The sequence below is a fragment of the Dermochelys coriacea genome, chromosome 20, assembly GCF_009764565.3.
Source record: "Dermochelys coriacea isolate rDerCor1 chromosome 20, rDerCor1.pri.v4, whole genome shotgun sequence".
Classification (NCBI taxonomy): Eukaryota; Metazoa; Chordata; order Testudines; family Dermochelyidae; genus Dermochelys; species Dermochelys coriacea.
Window position 1 is genome coordinate 11,948,054 of NC_050087.2, and position 23,069 is coordinate 11,971,122.

The 23,069-nt window shown below is 45.7% G+C and overlaps 1 protein-coding gene across 14 annotated transcripts in view; it reads left to right on the top strand.

Moving 5' to 3' along the window:
• The window catches only part of BRD4 (bromodomain containing 4), a 248,487-nt gene that overhangs the window by 95,233 nt on the left and 130,185 nt on the right, over positions 1-23,069 (top strand). For all 14 annotated transcript variants that reach the window (XM_038378569.2, XM_038378573.2, XM_038378575.2 and 11 more), the window contains one exon: positions 16,008-16,326. In XM_038378569.2, the coding sequence (XP_038234497.1) occupies positions 16,042-16,326 (285 nt within the window). In that variant the 5' untranslated portion in view covers positions 16,008-16,041. Of the gene's footprint in view, positions 1-16,007; positions 16,327-23,069 lie in introns of those variants that run through there.

The following is a 23,069-nucleotide window of genomic DNA, read 5'->3' on the forward strand; positions in this document are numbered from 1 at the left end:
CTACCCACCTGCTGAAGTGAAGAAACAGATTGACAGAGCCAGAAGAATACCCAGTAGTCACCTACTACAGGACAGGCCCAACAAAGAAAACAACAGAACGCCACTAGCCATCACCTTCAGCCCCCAACTAAAACCTCTCCAACGCATCATCAGGGATCTACAACCTATCCTGAAGGACGACCCATCACTCTCACAGATCTTGGGAGACAGGCCAGTCCTTGCTTGCAGACAGCCCCCCAGTCTGAAGCAAATACTTACTAGCAACCACACACCACACAACAGAACCACTAACCCAGGAGCCTGTCCTTGCAACAAAGCCCGTTGCCAACTCTGTCCACATATCTATTCCGGGGACACCATCATAGGGCCTAATCACATCAGCCACGCTATCAGAGGCTCCTTCACCTGCGCATCTACCAATGTGATATATGCCATCATGTACCAGCAATGCCCCTCTGCCATGTACATTGCTCAAACTGGACAGTCTCTACGTAAAAGAATGAATGGACACAAATCAGACGTCAAGAATTATAACATTCAAAAACCAGTTGGAGAACACTTCAATTTCTCTGGTCACTCGATTACAGACCTAAGAGTGGCTATCCTTCAACAAAAAAGCTTCAAAAACAGACTCCAACGAGAGACTGCTGAATTGGAATTAATTTGCAAACTGGATACAATTAACTTAGGCTTGAATAGAGACTGGGAATGGAGAGTCATTACACAAAGTGAAACTATTTCCCCATGGTATTTCTCCCCCCCACCCCACCCCCCACTGTTCCTCAGATATTCTTGTTAACTGCTGGAATTAGCCTACCTTGCTTGTCACCATGAAAGGTTCTCCTCTTCCCCCCCCCCCTGCTGCTGGTGATGGCTTATCTTAAGTGATCACTGTCCTTACAGCGTGTATGATAAACCCATTGTTTCAGGTTCTCTGTGTGTGTATATCAATCTCCCCTCTGTATTTTCCACCAAATGCATCCGATGAAGTGAGCTGTAGCTCATGAAAGCTTATGCTCTAATAAATTTGTTAGTCTCTAAGGTGCCACAAGTACTCCTTTTCTTTTTTTCAGTGTAGCCAATCAGCACCCTCTCCTGACCAGTCTGATGCACTGCAGTCGCATTGTTTTCTGCGTCGGCACTCAGAACAGAGGTTGGAAAAACAGAAAAAGTCTAAAGTCTTTCTGTTCTGCAGGGTAAGTTTGAAAGACTGTTTTAAGATGAAAACAGAAGCCAGAATTCAGTCTTTTTCCCTTTGAAAGAAAAGCCTAGTACATCTTTAGCAAACGGAACTTAAAACAGTTTACCTTTTTGTCTGAAGGGTAAATTGTAGTAAAACAGTCTGTGTGAAGCTCTCTCCAGGCTGACTACAATCCCCCCATGAACAAATATGAAAAACATCATCTCTCTTCTTTGGAGCAAGTCTTTCCAGGCTAGCTAAACTCACCATGTGAACAAATCAAAGAAAAACAAACTTGGTTTCTTCACTAACTTTTGCCTGCTGGTGTGGCACAAACTTTCCCAAAGGCCCACTACACAGGATGATCTGTTTACTCCCAGCAATAGTAGCAGCTGCCTTCCTGTTTCAATATTTGCCCCAGCCTGTGCTGCTTGAAGGCTAACGGGTCCTAGCTGACTCGGAATCTGTTCATTGATCCATGTCTTCCCCAGCTTGAAGCCTCCTGGCTTCCTTCCTTGGTCATGCCCTGAACTGTACTGGGCCCCTTAGGGATAGTATGTTCTAACACAGCAATATTTCCCTAAGCCCATTAATTACACTTTTATCTGTTTGTTTTTAAAGCAGTTTTGAAGTTGTTCAGTTGTAATAATAATATAGTTGTCTCTTCTCTTATTTTCCATGTTGTCCCAAAAAAATATTCCTCTGTCAGGGGAGAAACTTTAAATATTAAATAAACTGTTAATTATCACTTTACTAGGCAGAGCAATTAATATTTTATGGATGCAAAAAGTCACATTAGTGACTGTTAAACTGTCTAGTAATGTGCTTTTGCTCCTGGCGTTATGGCTGAAAAATGAAGCTAGTAAAATGGTCTTGTTAATGCATAGTAAAATCTTAATTTATACTTACCCTGCTGTAGCTGTTATTGGGAAATGCTGTTTTCTTTTGAGGACTTGTAGATCTACCAAATACAAATCTTATCAAGTTCTGAAGATTTTTTAAAAAAAGAAAAGGAGTACCGGTGGCACCTTAGAGACTAACAAATTTATTAGAGCATAAGCTTTCGTGAGCTACAGCTCACTTCATCGGACTAACACGGCTGCTACTCTGAAGATTTTTTTGTTCCCTCCCAAGGCACCTCTCTCCGATTCTGTTCCAGGGAAAGACTTGTGTCCTTTCCATGAGACAGGCAGTAGTTCTGGGGGGTTTCCGATCAAGTGCCAGAGACAAGACAGATGAGATACTCAGCTGGGACTCCACCATATTCAGATACACCAAGTGGCAAATCAGTTCTGTGACTTTTGGCTTCTCCTTGTGAGAAAGTTCCATCATATTAACCAAGAATGTTTCTATTTGGTAAAATCTTAGCTGAACAGCTTGTCAGTTTTCATCCTTTTTGTTATGTATATGGAGAGGATGGAAAAGATGTGTATAGAACATAGCCCTCTCTGTTGAAATGGCAGGAGAGTCTAAGCAAGATATCCAAGAAAGTGTATTTAGTGCAAAACCCTCTAAATGTTCGAGCTAAACTTTGAAAGTGGAGATGCTATAGGTTGACCCCTTCCCGTGCTGAGTAACAAGGATTCAGTGCAGCAGGTACTATTTGCCTTGATAATTAGTTACAGTATCTCATGAATGACTTCAGGGTTTAGTGAGCACCATGCTTCTCTGGATAACTTAGATCTGTTATATGAAGTTGGACCATGTTCTTTAGCAGAGACTCAAGTAGGATTTGTGAATGGCTGACCCAGAGAGATTGAAATAGGTGATATGGGTGCTAGGGAAAGACATGGAAATAATACTTATCTCGGCTGTTATACACTGAAAATTTATATTCCTCTTCAAGTGATGTCTCTGTGGGTGCTCCACTTTAGGTGTTGCACCCCGGAGCTTGTCATTGGAGATTTATGGGAGCAGTGCCTGGTTGGGTCGCACATGCATGGTCCCCATCTCGCGCCACTTCAGGCAGTTATCTGGCACTGTGTGACCAACCCCCCCCTCAGTTCCTTCTCTTCTGCCTTTGACTCAAGTTGGAACAGCTAGCAGCGACTTTCAGCTTATTCCGAGTAGCAAAGGTTTATCATTCGTATGTCCCTTCATGCTTCCATGCTGATGATGCTCATTAAAAAAATGTGTTAATTAAATTTGTGACTGAACTCCTTGGGGCAGATTTGTATGTCCTCTGCTGTTTTACCTGCATTCTGCCATATATTTCATGTTACAGAGGTCTCAGATGATGACCCAGCACATGTTCGTTTTAAGAACACTTTCACTGCACATTTTACAAAATGTAAAGGTACCAATGTGAGATTTCTAAAGATAGCTACAGCACTTGACTCAAGGTTTAAGAATCTCAAGTGTCTTCTAAAATCTGAGTGGGACAAGGTGTGGAGCATGCTTTCAGAAGTCTTAAAACAGCAACACTGATGCACAAACTATAGAACCTGAACTACCAAAAAAGAAAATCAACCTTCTGCTGGTGGCATCTGACTCAGATAATGAAAATGAACATGTCGACCTGCACTGCTTTGGATTATCAAGCAGAACCCGTCATCAGCATGGACGCATGTCCCCTGGAATGGTGGTTGAAGCATGAAGGGACATATGAATCTTTAGCGCAATTGGCACGTAAATAACTTGTGATTCCAGCTACAACAGTGCCATGAGTATGCCTGTTCTCACTTTCAGGACTGAGTGGACTTGTAGCTCTAAAATTTTACATTGTTTTATATTTGAGTGCACTTTTTTGTACATAATTCTACATTTGTAAGTTCAACTTTCATGATAAAGAAATTGCACTACAGTACTTGTATTAGGTGAATTGAAAAATACTATTTTTTACAGTGCAAATATTTATAATAAATCTAAAGTGAGCACTGTATACTATGTATTGTGTTGTAATTGAAATCAGTATATTTGAAAATGTAGAAAACATTAAAAAATATTTAAAACGAACGGTATTATTATTTAGCAGTGTGATTAATCAAAATTAATTGTTTGTTCGCTTGACAACGCTAACTAGTTTAAACTAGGGCTATTCTTTTATCCCCGTCCTTCCCTCCCCACCCCCCCAAATAAAAATTGTTTCTCTTCATAGGATTGTAGGTTTCTGTTCAACTGTTACTGTAGAGTAGTTGTTTTTCTCCCTGCTTTCCCCCCCCCCCCCTTACAGGGAGAAAATGCTCCCTGAGGGCATGGCTGGCTCCCCAGGGTTCAAATGTTGCCCTACTTTCAACACCAGTTTCAGATAGACACTCTGTGGGCCTTCTGTCTCGGTGAGACAGGTATACCACAGAAGTGCTTGCACTGCCGCAACTTCAAAGCCTGAACTAGGAAGGTGAGTGACCTTCAACTTATTTTCCTCATGAAGAAGTCTCTCCACCTTGCTTCTGAGCCCAAGGTACACACCTTCCATGGCCAGAGATCTCCAACAACAGCCTCTGACAGAGCCTTTCTTCCATGGTCCAGGCTCCCAACCAACTGCCATGAAGGCGACAAAAAAAAAAAAAGGTACAACGATCCTGACTCATGAGTTGGCTAAGAAAAGGTGCTCCTGCAACTGCACCAGCTCCTCCCATCGCTGAAATAGCAGGACAGTCTGGCACTGTTGGTACCAAGAAAATGAAAGATGCCAAGCTGCTGAGCTCTGACACAGGCAGAAAGGGGAAACTGAAACCCCATACCGCAGTACTAGCGGAGCTGATCAAACACCCAGTACTGAGAGTGTCCACCTCCACAGATGATGGCACCACCTAGTGCAGACACCACACACCCGGGGGTGCACAACGGCACCATCGAGCAGATTGCAACATCTGGGTACCGATTCCTGTGATGCCAGCAATACCAGTGCCATTGACACTGCAGCAATTCCTGAGCCAAAAAGACCTCATCGTCATGCCCCTGCCAATCTCCCATCCTCGGTACCAACGCTCAATACCAAGTCAACCCACCTCTCTACGTCTTTCTGTTCCGCCGTTTTCGAGCAATGATGTTCTATGCTTTATAGCATTCCTCTCCTGTGAATGCTCCCATCAGATCAGTTCTTCTGCACAAGGGCTACCTGGTTGACCTGAAGTACCACACTTGGTGTGGGCACCCCAGGATGCCACCTATGCCCTTCTTTCCACAGTGGCCGTTTTGACCACTGTGACCGTTGTGACCTGAGGCTCACTTCTCCTCATCTTCGCCTGATGACACTATCATGCCCCCGCCTCCCAACATGGGAGATGATTTGAAGCAATTCCAAGACCTCTGTAAGAGAGTTGCAAGTTCACTGGATATTTTGCTTGAAGAAGTCTAGGAAGCATGGCATAATAGACATACTGTACACATCTACCTCCTCCAAAATTGTTCTTCCTATGAATGATGCGATTATGGTACCAGTGAAGTTAATCTGGCAGACCTCAGCAAGGTTTAAAAAATACTACATGTTTGCGAAGGGAACAATTTATCTTCTCGCGGTCAATGAGCGAGGCAGACAACAGCTACCCCAGGAACATGCCCTATGACAAGAATTGAAAGAGGCTCAATTTCTTCGGCCACAAAGCATACTCCTCGGTGACCTTACACTTGAGAATACCTAACTAAGAAGTGTTACTCGCTAAGTACAATCATAATAATTATGCAAAATTCTCTTGAATTTTTTATTCTGGAACAGTAATTCAGATCATTTGCATCAGGACAATTCATAACGAGGACGGCACAGGCTGCTCTGGATTCTGCGGATCCAGCTGCGAGGTCCATAGCCACCACGATGATTATAAGAGCAGCTTCCTGACTCCATCTTTCTGGGTTTCCCGAACCAGTACAGTTGACGGTTGAAGACCTGCCATTCAAAGGACCCAAATTCTTTGCGGACAAAAGAGCCGAGTTGCTACATACTCTCGAGGGTGACATTATGATCCCTGGGTATTTACACACCTAGGAGCAAATGAAGACAAGGAAATTATCAGGCTCCTCAAAGATTCTGACCCCCTCCTTATGCACAGTGTCACAGATATTATGACCACCGGGACAGAAACAGAAAACATTGAGGAGATGACAGTCTACTCCCTCGAATACTGCATCCCAACCATCGACCTCCAGACAACAAATTTGAGGCCTTAGCTGTGGTTCCTGAGACCCCTACATCTTTCACTGCTGGAACCATCTACAATCTTCAAACCTTTTGGAGATCGCTTGCTTCCATTCTACCCAATCTGGAAAACTATTAAACAGACAGGTAGATATTAGAAATTATCCAGAGTGGTTACTCCATCCCCATAACCTCCAAATCCCCTACCCACTTTCCTTCCCTGTCCCTCTTTAGGGACCCCTCTCATGAACATCTACTGCAACAAGATGTAACCCACCTCTTGCATCTAGGAGCAGTAGAACCCCTACCAACAGAATATAGAAGGAAGGGATTCTATTCATACTACTTTCACACGCAGAAAAAAAACAGGAAGGTGGAGACCCATCCTTGACCTACGGTGACTTAACAAGTTTGTGAAGACTCATCGATTCAAAATGGTCACACTAGGTACTATAATTCCAGTGCTAGAAAGGGGGAATTGGTTGTCAGCCCTTGTCCTTCAGGATGTGTATTTTCATATAATTATCCATCCCTCATATTGGAAGTTTCTCTGATTTGCAATAGCGCAGGAACATTTCCAATACAAGTCCTACCCTTCGGCCTATCTACTTCCCCTCGGGTAATTTCAAATGTCTTAACTGTTGTAGCTGCTTACCTCCTCAGAAAAGGAATCATGATATTCCGTACTTGGATGACTTTCTCCTGAACTACTGACACCGCAAGCAGCGTTAGAGTCCACTGAACAGACAGTAACTCTATTTATGAGGTTAGGCCTTCAAATAAATATTAAAAAATCAACTTTGACACCAGTACAAGAACCAGAGTTTATTGGGTTCTACCTCAAGTCTCCCTAGGCAACAGCCTCTCTCTACCAAGAAAATGGTTTCTGATTTTAGCCAACCTGATCTCCACAACACGAAACAGTACACAAGTATCTGCCAGAACTTGACTGCAGTTTCTAGGCCACAGGGCTGCTACCACCTTCGTTGTCAGACAGGTGAATTTATACATGCGGTGTCTACAAGCTTGGCTCCGGACAAACTGTCCCACACAGGCACAATATAAACAAGCACATCCCAATATCCAACAAATAAGACTCCCTACTCTGGTGGACACAGCGAGATAATGTTTGCATGGGGATGCCCTTTGTACAGAATTGGTCAGTGCTCACCATCACCACAGATGCATCTATCTGGGGGTGGGGGGAGCACATCTAAATTCACATTCTGTCCAGAACTGGTGGAATCCCATCTTCATATAAACCTTTTAGAGCTATGAGCTGTTTGAAACACCTACTCCCACTTCTTCCTGATTGTCAAAGGCAAGACAGTACAGATCAGTGATCTCCAACATTTTTACACACAAGATCACTTTTTTGAATTTAAGTAAAACCTAGGATCTGCCCCTCTGACTCCACCCCCCTCCCCTATTCTCACACACTTTCACTGGGCTGGGGCAGGGGGTTGGGTTGCGGGAGGAGGTGGAGGTTCTGGGCTGGGGCTCAGGGGTTTGGAGTGTGGGAGTGGGCTCTGGGCTGAGCCAGGGGCATGGGGCTGGAGTACAGGAGGGGGTATGGGGTGCAAGCTCTGGGAGGGAGTTTGGGTTGGGTGCAGGAAGGGGCTCTGGGCTGGGGCAGAGTGTTGGGGTGCAGGAGGGATTCCGGGCTGGGATGCAAGAGGAGGTATGAGGTTCTGGCTCTGGGAGGGGGCTGTGGGTTGGGGTGCAGGCTCCTGCTGGGCAGCACTTACCTCAAGGGTCTCCCAGTTAGTGGGGCTAAGGCAGGCTCCCTGCCTGACCTGGCCCCACACTGCTCCTGGAAGGGGCCAAAGTGCCCCTGGGGAGCAGCACGTGACTCCGTGCCCTTCCCCTCTCTGCAGGCACTGCCCCTGCAGTTCCCATTGGCCACAGTTCCCCTTCCCTATGGGAGTTGTGGGGGTGGTGCTTGCAGGCAGGAGCAGCACGTGGAGACCGCTGCCACCCTCTCCCCCCAGCTTGGGGCCGGTACACCACCAAACTTTTAGCAACAGGAGATCCCTGTCGACTGGCAGAATCTCCAGGATCGACCAGTCAATCGCGATCGACCTGTTGGTGACCACTGGTTTAGATCCATGTGGACAATGTGGCTTCTTATGTTTTACATAAACAGACAAGGGGGAACACAATCACACTCTCCCTTGGGGGGCTCCCAACAATAGGTCTCTCTAGCGGTCGCACATAACACCAAATGCCCTCAGTTTTGCTCCAGGGCGAGACTTGGTCCACGTTCTCTAGGTGATGCCTTCCTCATCAAATGGAACACTACCCTTCTATACGCCTTTCCTTTCACCCCCCCTCCTATCTCAAGCGATTCATATGTCAAGAGTATGTTGACAACTGGCTTCTAGCTGTATGATTCAGGCAAGAAGCCCAAGCATCAACCTCCATGTTTCTCAATTTTCTTTCATCCTTTGGTGTCGGCGTCAATGCTGAGAAATTGATCCTAGACCCCATTACAGTCTCTGGATTTCCTAGGGGCTATCATCAGTTCGGTTACAGCACGGGTCTACTTACCAAAAGACAGGTTTCAGACAGTGAGCGATGTCATAACTTGCATCATGAGTAGTCCTTATGTACCAGCTAGGACCTGCCTGTCCCTCCTGGGCCATATGTCTTTGTGTACATATGTGATTCATATGTTCTGTCCACAGCTCTGGCTCTGACTCACAGTATGACATTCACATCCCTCTGCCTCTATGCCTCAGTTTCCCTTCCTCAGTTTCCCTATCAACCCACCTCTTTTCCCCTCTGTGCTTCAAACTAAGAAAGGTGAATAAAGTTGCAAAAAAGGACTTGTATTGCACACAAACGAATATTTGTATGACAGAAGTGAACCTTACAAGTACAGGGGAATAAACTTGGGAGGGGGAAGCACATTCTTCATCTTTTTAAAAAAATAAAAAACCCATACACTGATATGTGACAGGCAAGATCAGTGTATTTGTGGCTGTGCTTGTCTGTACACTCCCCCAGGTTGAAGTGATAGGAATAATGTACTGGCCTCTGATGCCAAATGGAACGTGGCAGGGGGGACAATGCAGTGCTGGAATGCTGTTCTGAACCTGTTGCAGAGGGTTTAACCTTCAAGGTGTTTCTCCTGAAGGTCAGCCAGATGCCTCAGCATGTCTGTTTGGGCCTTCAGAATTGCCATTTTCTCCTGTTGCACGTCGCGCTCATTCTCCTGAGCTTTTCACCTGTTCTTAATGTCCATGTGCATTTTTTTCCCCAAGAATGATCCTCCATGTCCTCTGCTCAGTGTCCACTGTTCCAGAGTGCTCTTTACAGACGTCATTGTGTGTTTTCTTTTTGTCCTAATCTGGTTCAGCCTCTCTGCTGGCGTGGAGGGAGAGTTGAAGGCCCACATTCTAAGCGGCAAAACATATAATGCACAGAGGCACCAATGTCCGTCCATAGTCAAGCTGTAGTGCACGCTTGCTATGTTTAAATCACCCTCCTGAATCCACGCAAGTGTAAAAAAGTACGCTTTCATTTTGGCCGAGTATTCATTGAACCGGTCTGCTGTTCCAGCCATGGAACCAAGGAGGGAGGGGGGAAAGCTGGTACATGTGGGGGTGAGGACAGGATGGGAATACAGGCCCTATTGCTTGCTGTTTGGGTGATTGAACTAAATATTGTTACATTTACCCTCAGGAGTGAGATATCAGCTGGGAAACAGGTGGAAAAGGAACAGTTGATGCATGCGTCTGGCTACAGATTGGGTCAGTATGTTGCTAGCCTGTGTGCTATGTGATGCCCGGTGAATTAATGCAGGAGTGGTGTGGAAAAGTATCCTATCGTGGTAGAAGAAATTAAGGCAGGCCACTCCAGAAACCTTCTGCAATGGATTGCAGACTACCTTCAGGAAAGTTTCCTTGAGTTCTTCAAGTGCTTTGCTTACTCATGTAGATTCCATTCTGAATGCACAGTTGCTGGAGATTTTTCTCCTAGTGGTATCTGTACGGTTGGCTCTGGAGACCTGTGCCCATGCGCCAGTAGACGGGCACCGCTGGCCCCACACCCTTTCAGTTCCTTCTTACTGCCTGTGACAGTTGTCAGGCTTTCATGAGGCGCAAAAAGGCTGTTCTTTCTCTAGTGGATGGTCAAACTATATCGCTAATTAATTACTCAGACAATATGATGTCTATGTTCTATGTCATTAAACAATGGGGAGCCCACTCCAAAGTCCTATGTCAGCAATCCTTATGGGACTTCTGTATGAAACATGGTGTTAACCTGGAAGCTTTGCATCCCCCTGGGGAATGGAACATGCTGGCGGATCACCTCTTCTCACTATGAGTGGTCCCTTCACCAAGAGGTCGTCTGATGCAGGAGCATTTGGCACCCTCAACTTCGGCCATGCAAAGGGTGCTGTTGAGTTCGATGCCACTCGACTCTCCCGATCAGGAGTGCCAGGTGGAGGAGCTAGAACTTCCCTCCACCCTGGACACTTTCGAGGCTATGACAGACCTGATCGCCATGATGGCTCCCCAGTCCATGGCCAGCAGGGACAGGTCTCTGGTGCTACTGCGAGTGGCACCATCTAGAGGCATGCCTGCCACGATGAGGCATTTGCCTCATCCCCAAGACATCGCTCTCCACGGCACTAGTCTCCACAGTGCCGCCATCAAGGCTCTGCTCCCCAGCATCGGCATTGAGATGGGGTTTGCCCACACTGGTCTCGCGGCACCATTCCCCCAACTCCAGCACCGTGACACCATTCCCCCATACTGTACCACTCGGCACTGCCATGGTCATCACAGTCTAGGTCCCATTCATGGGACTGGAGGCAGAGTCCTGCTATTCCGGACACAGCTGATACCAATCAGACTGACATAGGTACAGGCATGATGCCAGCATGGTGCTATGGCAGGGGCCTGCGCAGTGGCCATTTTGGACCCCGTGGGCCTATCACCAGGTCCAGGGCACATTCTCCTGGGGTTCACAGTCAATAGCCTCAGAGGGACATGTGCCCCCGACAGCCAGGGACTGTCCCCTCCTAGGGATTCTGAGGCAGTGTCGGCTCATGGTGCTCAACAGGATCCAGCCCCTGCACCCGCTCCCGGCACCTAGCCTGCAGTCGACACTGAGAGCCACAGCACCAAGCAGGACGATGGAGATGGAGGGTCTGGTGCCGCCTCTGGCTTCATCTTTGTCCCTTGACGAAGCAGTGGCAGGGTCTTCCTCCTCTGGACTGCCCCCTATTGATAGCAGGGCACATCAGGACCTGCTGTGCAGGATCACTTGCAATATTGGGCTACAGGTGGAGGAGGTGGTTGAACTGAAGGACCCTATGGTTGATATCCTAACATCTAAAGGGCCATCCAGGGTCGCTCTGCCCCTTATAAAGACAATTCAGGCCACTACAAAAAAAAAATCTGTCTGCCTCCATCTCTCCAATAGCAAAGGGGGTGAAGAGAAAGTATTTACTACCTATTCTTGCATCCGCAGCCCTGCTCACTGGTGGTGGTGGTGGTGGCAGTCAACAAGAAGTAGAGACTGGCAACAAGGCCTGTCTCCCAAGTCGAAAAACTCAAATAAGATGGGCCTTTTTGGTCAGAAGGTCTACTCAACTAGGGAGCTCCAACTGAGGATAGCTAACCACAAGTGATCCTCAGCAGATATAATTTCAATTCATGGAACTCCATGTTGAAATTTAAGGAACTTGTGCCGCATGACTCTAAGGCAGAGTTCACAGCAATAGTGGATGAGGGCAAGGCAGTGGCACGGATCTCTTTATAGGCCTCACTGAATGCTGCGGACTTCGCTGCATGAACCCTGGCCTCCGGCATAGCCTGGAGGAGGCTCTCCTGGCTACAGGCATCCGGGCTTCCTCCCGAAGTCCAACAAGCTATCCAGGACCTGCCCTTTGACGGCATGGGCCTGTTTGCAGAGCAAACAGACTCCAGCTTTAATAGCCTTAAAGATTCCTGGACAACACTGAAGTCCATTGGGCATGCATTCCCTGGCAACCCAACACAAACATTTTAAGCCCCAACCCCAGCAGTGCTTTTCTCCTCCCCAGCTGGGGCAGGAATGGCAGGCGCAAGCCACCCCATCCAGCCAGGGCCCGACAAAACCATCATCGGGCTCTAAGCAGGCCTTTTGAAGGTGCACCCAAGGATGGCGCACAAGTCACAGTACCGGATCCTCATCCCTGTTTCCTGAACATCTGTCCCATTTTTGCCATGCTTGGCTTCAAATAGCATCAGACCACTAGGTCCTTCGCGTGGTACAAGTGGGATATTCACTCCAATTCTGCTCCTCCCTCTTACTCCCTCCACCCCCCCTTTTCCCATCCCTCTTCAGGGACACTTTTCATGAGCATCTCCTCATTTAAGGATTAACAGATTCATGAAAAAGTTGAGGTTCCATATGGTCTCCCTAAGTGCAATGATCCCCTCTCTGGATCCGGGAGACTGGTATGCCGCCCTTGACCTCAAGGATGCGTACTTCCATATATCCATACTTCCTGCCCACAGACTATTCCTCAGGTTTGTGATCAACCACAATCACTACCAATTCATGGTCCTGCCCTTTGGTCTGTTGACATCCCCATGAGTGTTTACCAAGTGCATGTCAGTTGTGGCAGCCTTCCTCCGCTGCAGGCAGGTGCAGGTATACCTGTACCTCGAAGACTGGCTGCTCAAGGGGCGTTCCAGGGACCAGGTGGAGGCAAAGGTCCGCTTTGTCAGATCCACCTTTGACAGGTTGGGGTCTCCTCCTGATCAAAAAGTTGTCAATCCTGGTACTGACACAAAGAATAGAATTTATTGGAGGGGTTGGACACAAGCCGGGCCAGGGTGTCCCTGCCAGAGGCTCGTTTCCAAGCGATGATGAACATCATATCTGGCCTCAGATGGTACCCTACCACCATGGCAAGGTGTTGCCTGAGGCTCCTTGGTCACATGGCAGCATGCACATACATAGTACAGCACACTAGGCTGTGGCTCAGAGCTCTCCAAGCTTGGCTAGTGTCGGCCTACCGTCTGGGGCGTGACAGCCTGGACATAGTGGTCACCCTTCCGTTGTAGGTCCGAGTCCCTCTTCTGGTGGCTCGACCCGCAAGAGGTGTGCGAGGGAGTCCCCTTCAACAGACTCCAGCCCTCTGTCCCTGGTAACGGATGTGTCAGCACTGGGATGGGGCACACATCTGGGAACGCTTCAGCTGCAGGGCCTCTGGTCTCAGGATGAGCTCTTGCTCCATATCGACCTCGAGGAGTTGAGGGGGTCTGACTAGCGTGCCAAACCTTCCAAGCCCATCTGCAAGGGCAATGCATGGCACCTACGATGGACAACACAACTGCGATGTTTTACATAAACAAGTAAATTGAACCAGCTGTTCGTGGTGGTAGCAGACCGGATGAAAGAACTCCCAGTCTTGTCGCAGAGGATTTCATCATAGATCACATCATGCAGCTTGGCTCTCCCCGCTCCATCTTCGGCTGGCCCTGGGGGTATGCGATTCAAAAAGTTTGGAGACCCATGGTGTAAACCAGAGCTAAAACTTTCCCACACCAGCATCAACTTCCTGGACTCCATGATCAGCTGCAGACAACTATATACCAGAAATTCTCAGATCACTACACTTACCTTCACAGATCCAGTAACCACCTCAAACATCCCCAAAAATGTTATCTACAGACAGGCACTCAAATACCATAGAATGTTTCTAGGAGAAAGTCTGGGATACACACTGTAACACACTTAAAACCATGTTTACCAAACAAGTGTACTCTACCAGAGAAGTAGATTACATCATGGAATGGGCTGCCCAATTACCCTAAAAGGACCTGCTTCAATACGTTATTGGGGGACGACAACACTGCACTCCCCTACTTGTCACCTACCATCTCACATTGGAGTCTGTAGGGGGTATCATTAAACAATTACAACACATACTTGATGTGGACCTTGATGTGGACATCTTGAAATAAATCTTTCCTAAATCCCCTCTTCTGGCCTTCATATGACCCCCCCCCCAACCCCTTCAAGCTAATCAGAAGCAAGCTATCCTCCGAACAGGACACACCAATTCAGTGGCACCAGACCCTGCCATAACAAATGCAAAACCTGTAGACATTCCTCCACTGCTACAATGATCAATACCCCTCACAACACACCTTTCAAGATCCATGGGTCCTACGTGTGCTTATCATGTGGTATACCTCATCCAGTGCACTAAGTGCCCCAGTATCTATGTGGGTGAAACAAAATAATCACTACATTCTCAAATGAACTTGCACAGAAAAATGATAAAACAAAAATACCTGTGGGAGAATACTTTTCATAAAATGGCCTCTCCATGTCTGAGAGCTTAGTCCTTTTCCTCAAAGGAAACCTGCATAATAGCTCCCAAGCTCGTCTTTTGATGGTTAAATTCATAACTTTGCTAGACCCTAAAAATCATGGACTCAATAAAGAGACTGGATTTATGGCTCATTACAACAATTTGTACCCACTCACCTGCCTTTGTTCTATGACTGCAAAGGTTTTAACTGTCTGTTTCACCTTGAACGATCTCTTGCAATGTGTGTTAACTCTTTATGCTTAAATCTGTTCCACCTTGCGTTTAGTTGTGCCATTAAGTTCCTTTCCCAGAACTGAAGAAGAGCTCTGTGAGACAAACTTCTCTCTTTCACTAATGGAAGTCAGTCCAATAAAAGATACTACCTCACCCACTCCGTCATTACTGTCATCCATGGCCAGGGATGAAAGTAATACAAAACACTTACCGGTACGGGGGCCTGGCTCTGGGCCTCGAGCGGAAGGGGCGGAACTGGCGGTCAGCCTCCCCCAGCCAGCCCATCTGCGCTGCCTGGCCTGCGCCGCCTGGGGCAGTTTTCAATGATTAGTCACTGCTGAATAATATAATTGAAAGTCTTCACAGAAATTGTTAGCTACGAGTCTCATATAATTTGCCTAAATTAGGAAAAGGTTGAGTTATATTTGGGTTAGCTGACATGTTAGCTACTTTCTACCTAACCATGGCATTTTCAGTATAGCTTGTTGAGATATAAAGGTGTTAACCAGCATCTACACTAGAGTAAAAGTTGTGGTTGGTTGTGGTTAAGTAATGTGTTAGTTAACCCTGACCCAACACAGCCTCGTCTCGTAAGTTAAAGAACACTTATAGTGAGGGACTTAAATCTGATAATAAGGTTCTTGCTCTTCATAGAAATTGAAAGGCTTTAAGTGCAAAGGCAATGCAATATTAACTATGTAGCAGCTAAAAATGCCATGCTAATTTGGTTCTCATTTGTGATACCAGGGTGGAGGTGATTTCTCTCTACACAGCATTAATCAGGCTACTCATATTGAGGTATTCTATTCCTTTCTGGGCTCCTTGTTGAAAAAACTTACTCTAAAATGGACAAGTACAAAAATAAGATATATCCTGTAAGCTGATAGAAGAAAATGGCTAGGTGCATCTGTGAAAAGAGGGGAACTAGAGTCAACTGAAAGACCCAGGATATCCTTTTCAGCCTTTGGATCTAGGAATATGTCCAATCATTTGGCTAATACATGCTACTGAACAACAGAAGGCTTTTACTGAACTATCCTGTGAAGGTTGCAGGCTGTTAGAAGTGCATCCAGTATTCTCAGTAAATTTAAAGTATGCAGTGGTTTCCTGGTTTGTACTTAAGCAATATGTAGTTAGTAATGAAAACTGTCAGTTTTAACTAACCTGCAGTTAATTCTGTTGCATTTGCCTTACAGAGTGCCTGGTGAGGAATGCGATGGGATCAATAGCATGTCTGTGGAGAGTGGCCCTGGGACAAGACTGAGAAATTTACCAGTAATGGGGGATGGACTAGAAACTACACAAATGTCTACAACACAGACACAGACCCAACCCCAACAAGGCAATACTGTAGGCACTAACCCCCCTCCACCAGAGACCTCCAACCCTAACAAGCCCAAGCGACAGACCAACCAACTGCAGTATCTACTCAAAGTGGTGCTCAAGACGCTATGGAAACACCAGTTTGCGTGGCCTTTCCATCATCCTGTGGACGCTGTCAAGCTGAACCTCCCTGTAAGTACAGATTGAGAAATTCGCTGCTGCTTCTCAGATTACACATTACATGTCTGTGACAAGTTCTGGCCTCCCTGCCCCCTTGGGGTGCTGCCTGGAACTGGGGTACCACTGTATCTGCCTGACCCTCCAGCCTGGGATCCCTTTACACTGTATTGCTTAGGCAAGCCAGCCAAGCCCTCCCTCGGGTTTCAGACTGCACTTTACTAGTACACATCCAGGTTGGGACACACACAGATGCTGAGATCAGCTCTGCATGGGAAGGCACAGCTGGAATTGCCCAGTGCACACCTCCCTCAAGAGGGTAAACCCACAATTGTACCGTCTTGTGCTGCACAGTTCTCTAAGCTTAATTCACCCCCTCCCTCAGTGTGGAGGGGGATATACACAGCTTTTTGCCTCAAGTTACGATTTCCACACACACTGGTTTTAGACCAAACAAAACAAGTTTATTAACTACAAAAGAGATATTTTAAGATAAGGGATAGCAAACAGATCAGAGCAGATTACCTAGCAAATAAAACAAACATGCAATCTAAGCTTAATAAACCACAAAAAACTGGTTATAAGTAGCAAATTCTCACCCTAAATGTTGTTTTAGGCAGATTGCAGAGATTTTTGAAAGTAAACTGCACTTGCTCGCAGTTTAAAACTCCAGATATTCCTTTCACAGGCCAGACACCTGCTAGCCTGGGCTCAGCCCTTCTCCCCTAGTCCAGTCTTGTTCTCAGGTGTTTACAGTAGTCCTCTTTCTTGGGTGGGTAGTCAAAGAACGAACCACAATGATGTCACTCCCCTGCCTTAAATAGTTTTTGTGTATGGCAGGAATCCTTTGTCTACCAGTTTGATCCTCATCACTGATCAGTGGAAAAACACTAGTATTATTACGGAGTTCAGTACTAGGTGACTTGGTCATAGTTTCCTGCAGCCATAACGCAGAGGCTGTTTGCATCGTCCCCTGGAAGGCTTCTCAGTGGGCATCTTTTAAGACCTATTTCCTCCCTAATGGCTCTTCCCAGTGAGATATCTAGACTGATTACATTCTCCCTATTGGGCATTCCCCAGGTGTAAACACATTTGTAATTGATGCATAGACAATATTCCTAACTTCGGGTACCAAAATGATTCATGCATACAAGTAGCATAATCCAATTCAGTGAATCATAACCTTTCCAATGATATCTAATATGTCTTATCTTGTATAAAATACATCATAGTTATGCCATAATCATATCCTATATAACAATATCTCTCTGAAGAATATGGTGCGTAATGCCATAATGTCTATGAAGAATATGAAGTCCTTTGAATCTTGGGTATTTTTTCCCTCCTTCTGAAATCACTGAATCATTGGTTTTGTTGATGGAGACAGGGAGGGGTATACTCTCAATGATTCAGTCGATCTTTACGTTTTGTGGAGGGGGTGGGTATTTATAATTAGAAATAATATCCCTTCTGGTTTATAGACAGAAAATGCATTAGGAATAAATACTTTGAGTTGTTTAATATGTTAGGATACTGTTCCCTCCTGTCCCCCCAGTCCAGACTAGTTAGTTCAGCTCTCCGGCTGTCAGGCAGCAGGAATCATTAAGAAGATGAGCCAAGGAATTTGCCAACCTGGACTTCACTCTTCCCTGCCGCTCAGAATACTGTGCTGTGTTCTTTGTAGTCACTTGCTTGATCTGTGCTATTTTATATTAGTTAGCATAGACCTTGATGGAAGCTAAAATACTCATGGCCTTAGTGGAGTGCCTTGGTACTCATACAGCCTACAGGCTGCCTGCAGCTATGTTTCTTGTGGCCTTCAGTGCTGTTCAGTAATATTCAGTAATTTTATAAGGGAAGATTTTTAAATGTAAACATAGTTAATTGGCATACAGCCATTTTGAAACCTCTTGTGCCTCCATGGTCACTACTTCACTGTCTGCCAGAGTCCCATGGCTCACATACCACCTTCATAGGCAGGGAGGGAAGGGGGGTTGTAAAATATGCCATCTGCCTATACTAAACCACCACAGAATGGTGGGGAAAGCCATTGAGAGCTCTTCTGGAGAGAGCACCATGTGAATATAGCAGTAGAAATATACTACCGACTACCTGACCAAGATGGTGATTGTGAAATGGTCAGGGAGATTAGAAAGGCTGTAAAAAATAGAAATCTCAATAGTAATGTGGGATTTCAACTATTCCCATATTAATGAATACATGTCACCTAAGGATGGTATACAGAGATAAAGTTTCTAGACACCATTCAATAATTCCTCCTTGCAGCAGCAAATCCTGGGACCCACAAGGGGAAAAGGCAGTTCTTGATTTAGTCCTAAGCAGAGCACAGGATCTGATCCAAGAGGTGAATATAGCTGAACCGCTTGGTAATTGCAATCATAATATAATTAAATTGAATATCCTGGGTTGGGGGGGACAGCAAAGAAGCCCACCACAGTAGAATTTAACTTCAGAAAGGTGAACTACACATAAATTAGGAAACTAGTTAAATGAAAATTAAAAGGCACAGTCATAAAAGTGAAATGCCTGCAAGCTGCATGGAATTTTTTTTTTAAACACCATAATAGAGGCTCACATTAAATGTATACCCCAAATTAAAAACATTGTAAAAGTACCAAAAATGTGCCACCATGGCTAAGTAAAAGAAGCAGTCAAAGGCAAAAAGGCATCTTTTTAAAAGTGGAAGTTAAGTCCTACTGAGGAAAATGGAAAGGAGCATAAACTGTGGCAAGTCAAGTGTAAAAATATAATTAGGCAGGCCAAAAAAGAATTTGAAGACCAACTAACCAAAGTCTCAAAAACAAACAGCAATTTTTTTTTTAAAGTAAATCCATCCGAAACAGGAAGCTTGCCAAACAATCAGTCGGTGCACTGGACGATCAACATGCGAAAGGGGCATTCAAAAAAGATACGGTCATTGCGGAGAAACTAAACAAATCTTTGCATCAGTCTTTGCAGAGGATGTGAGGGAGTTTCCCATAACTGAGCCACTCTTCTTCGGTGACTAATCTGAGGAACTGTCGCAGATTGAGGTGTCAGTAGAGGAGATTTTTGAACAAATTGATAAACTAAGAATTCACCAGGACCAGACGGTGTTCACCCAAGAGTTCTGAAGGAATTCAAATATGAAATTGCAAAACTACCCTATCATTTAAATCAGCTTCCGTACCAGCTGCCTGGAAGATAAATTGTGACACCAATTTTTTTAAAAAAGCGCCAGAGGTGATCCTGGCAAGTAGAGGCCGATAAGCCTAACTTTCAGTAACATGCAAATTGGATGAAACTATAGTAAAGAATAGAATTATCAGACTCCTAGATGAACACAATTTGTTGGGGAAGTGTCAACACAGCTTTTGTAAAGGGAAATCATGCCTCACCAACCTATTAGATTCTTTGAGGGAGTCAACAAGCACATGGACAAGGGTAATCCAGTGGATATATATTATACTTAGACTTTCAGAAAGCCTTTGATATGGTCCCTGAGCAAAGTAAGCCATCATGGGATAAGAGGAAAGGTCCTTTCATGGATCAGGGACTGGTTAAAAGACAGGAAACAAAGGGTAGGAATAAAGGGTCAGTTTTCAGAATGCAGAGAGGTAAATAGTGATATCCTCCAGGGAACTGTACTAGGAACAGTGCTGTTCATCATATTCATAAATGTTCTGGAAAAAGGGGTGAACTGTGAGATGGCAAAATTTACAGACAATACAAAATTACTCAAGATGGTTAAGTGCAAAGCAGACTGTGAAGAGTTAGAAGGGGATCTCAGAAAACTGGGTGACTAGGCAAGAAAATGGTTGATAAATGCAAAATAATGCACATTGGAAAACACAATCCCAACTATACATACAAAACGATAGGTTCTAAATTAGCTGTTACCACTCTGTAAAGAGATCTTGGAGTCGCATATTGTTCTCTGAAAACGCCGCACAATGTGCATCTATTGTCAAAAAAGCTAACCATCTTAGGAACTGTTAAGAAAGCGATAGATAAGAAGACAGAAAATATCATCATGCCACTATATAAATCCGTGGTGCACCCACACCTTGAATACTGCATGCAGGTTGGTCGCCCCCATCTCAAAAAAGATGCTTGGTATTGGAAAAGGTATAGAAAAGGACAACCAAAATGATTAAGGTTATGGAAGAGCTTCCATATGAGGAGAGATTAAAAAGACTGGAATTTTTCAGCTTGGAAAAGAGATTACTAAAGGGGGATATGATAGACATTTATAAAATCATGAATTGTGTGGAGAAAGGGAATATGGAAATGTTGTTTATTCCTTTACTTAACACAGGAGCCAAAGGGCACCCAATGAAATTAATAGGCAGCAGGTTAAAAACAAACAATCAGTACTTCTTCACACAGTGCACAGTCAACCTGAAGGTAAAACAGGCACAGAGAGCACAGCTGCTTTTGGCATCCCAAAATTGCCCAAGCCCATGCTGCTAGCTCATTGGCTGCAACAGTGCCTTCTGAAGTAGTCATGGAGTACCATGAGAAGAAGAAATAAGACTACCATCCGTAAATATTTTTAGGAGAGGATTGCATAGTACCGTCATGAGACCTCTCAGGAGGATACAAAAGATATGTCCTTATGGACAAACTGCTCCAATGGGCTCCTACCCTGTGCCTGGTTTCAGAGTAGCAGCCGTGTTAGTCTGTATTCGCAAAAAGAAAAGAAGTACCCGTGGCACCTTAGAGACTAACAAATTTATTAGAGCATAAGCTTTCGTGAGCTACAGCTCACTTCATCGGATGCATTTGGTGGAAAAAACACCAAGTTTTTTCCACCAAATGCATCCGATGAAGTGAGCTGTAGCTCACGAAAGCTTATGCTCTAATAAATTTGTTAGTCTCTAAGGTGCCACACGTACTCCTTTTCTTCTTGTGACAAAGTTCCTCCTCTGCCTTAGTGAGTCCTGCGCTTTTTGGCAGATTTGCTTGCCTCAGAGGTTCACGGCAGCCCTCAGTTTGGCCATTTCTGCTAGAGGCTCAAACCTGCCGTTCACTCAGCTAACCTCATCACTGGCCAGCATGGGGGAAATGGAGAACAATCTCTACAGTGTCTGTTGTCCCATCTAGTGGGTTGGGGACAGGCCAGATTCCTTTCCAAATTAGATCTTCCCTTCTGGTGTTTCTCACAGACCAGGTCAACTTCTCCTGTGTCCGATCAGGAGTTGTGGGGATGGGGAGAATTCGGGCCCGCCCTCTACACCAGGTTCTAGCTCAGTGCCCTGTGGATAGCAGCTGTCTACAATGTCCTCTGTATCAGCTGCATGACAGCTACAACTCCTTGGGCTACTTCCCCATGGCCTTCCCCCAGCACCTTCTTTATCCTCACCCTAGGAGTTTCCTCCTGAAGCCTGATCACGCTTGTACTCAGTCCTCTAGCAGCACGCCATCTCACTCCCTGCTCCTTGCACACCCTCCGCTAACTGATGGGAGGTCCTTTTTTAAATCAGGTGTCCTGATTAGTTTGCCTATCATAATTGATTCTAGTATGTTCTTAATTCGCTCTAGGTGTCTTAATTAGCTTGCCTGTCTTAATTGGTTCTAGCAGGTTCCTGGATGTTCTAGCACAGCCCCTGCTCTGGTCACTCAGGGAACAGAAACCTGCTTCTCCAGTGGCCAGTAGCTCTGTCTTTGATGACTCTCCCATAGCACTCTGCCTTGGAGGGAGGCGGGCGGCTGCTGCTCCTGCTGCTGGGGCTGCTGCCTCTGCTCCAGCTACTCCCCTGGCTGGGCCAGATCCCCCACCCCTACCCCTTCTCTGCTACCTGGAAGAATTGGAAGGGGAAGTAAAAGTGGATGGGAACCTGGGAGGCAGTGACCATGAGATGGTCGAGTTCAGGATCCTGACACAAGGAAGAAAGGAGAGCAGCAGAATACGGACTCTGGACTTCAGAAAAGCAGACTTGACTCCCTCAGGGAACTAATGGGCAGGATCCCCTGGGAGAATAACATGAGGGGGAAAGGAGTCCAGGAGAGCTGGCTGTATTTTAAAGAATCCTTATTGAGGTTACAGGGACAAACCATCCCGATGTGTAGAAAGAATAGTAAATATGGCAGGCGACCAGCTTGGCTTAACAGTGAAATCCTTGCTGATCTTAAACACAAAAAAGAAGCTTACAAGAAGTGGAAGATTGGACAAATGACCAGGGAGGAGTATAAAAATATTGCTCAGGCATGCAGGAGTGAAATCAGGAAGGCCAAATCACACTTGGAGTTGCAGTTAGCAAGAGATGTTAAGAGTAACAAGAAGGGTTTCTTCAGGTATGTTAGCAACAAGAAGAAAGTCAAGGAAAGTGTGGGCCCCTTACTGAATGAGGGAGGCAACCTAGTGACAGAGGATGTGGAAAAAGCTAATGTACTCAATGATTTTTTGCCTCTGTCTTCAAGAACAAGGTGAGCTCCCAGACTGCTGCACTGGGCAGCACAGCATAGGGAGGAGGTGACCAGCCCTCTGTGGAGAAAGAAGTGGTTCAGGACTATTTAGAAAAGCTGGACGAGCACAAGTCCCTGGGGCCGGATGCGCTGCATCCGAGAATGCTAAAGGAGTTGGAGGATGTGATTGCAGAGCCATTGGCCATTATCTTGGAAAACTCATGGCGATCTGGGGAGGTCCCGGACGACTGGAAAAAGGCTAATGTAGTGCCCATCTTTAAAAAAGGGGAGGAGGAGGATCCAGGGAACTACAGGTCATTCAGCCTCACCTCAGTCCCTGGAAAAATCCA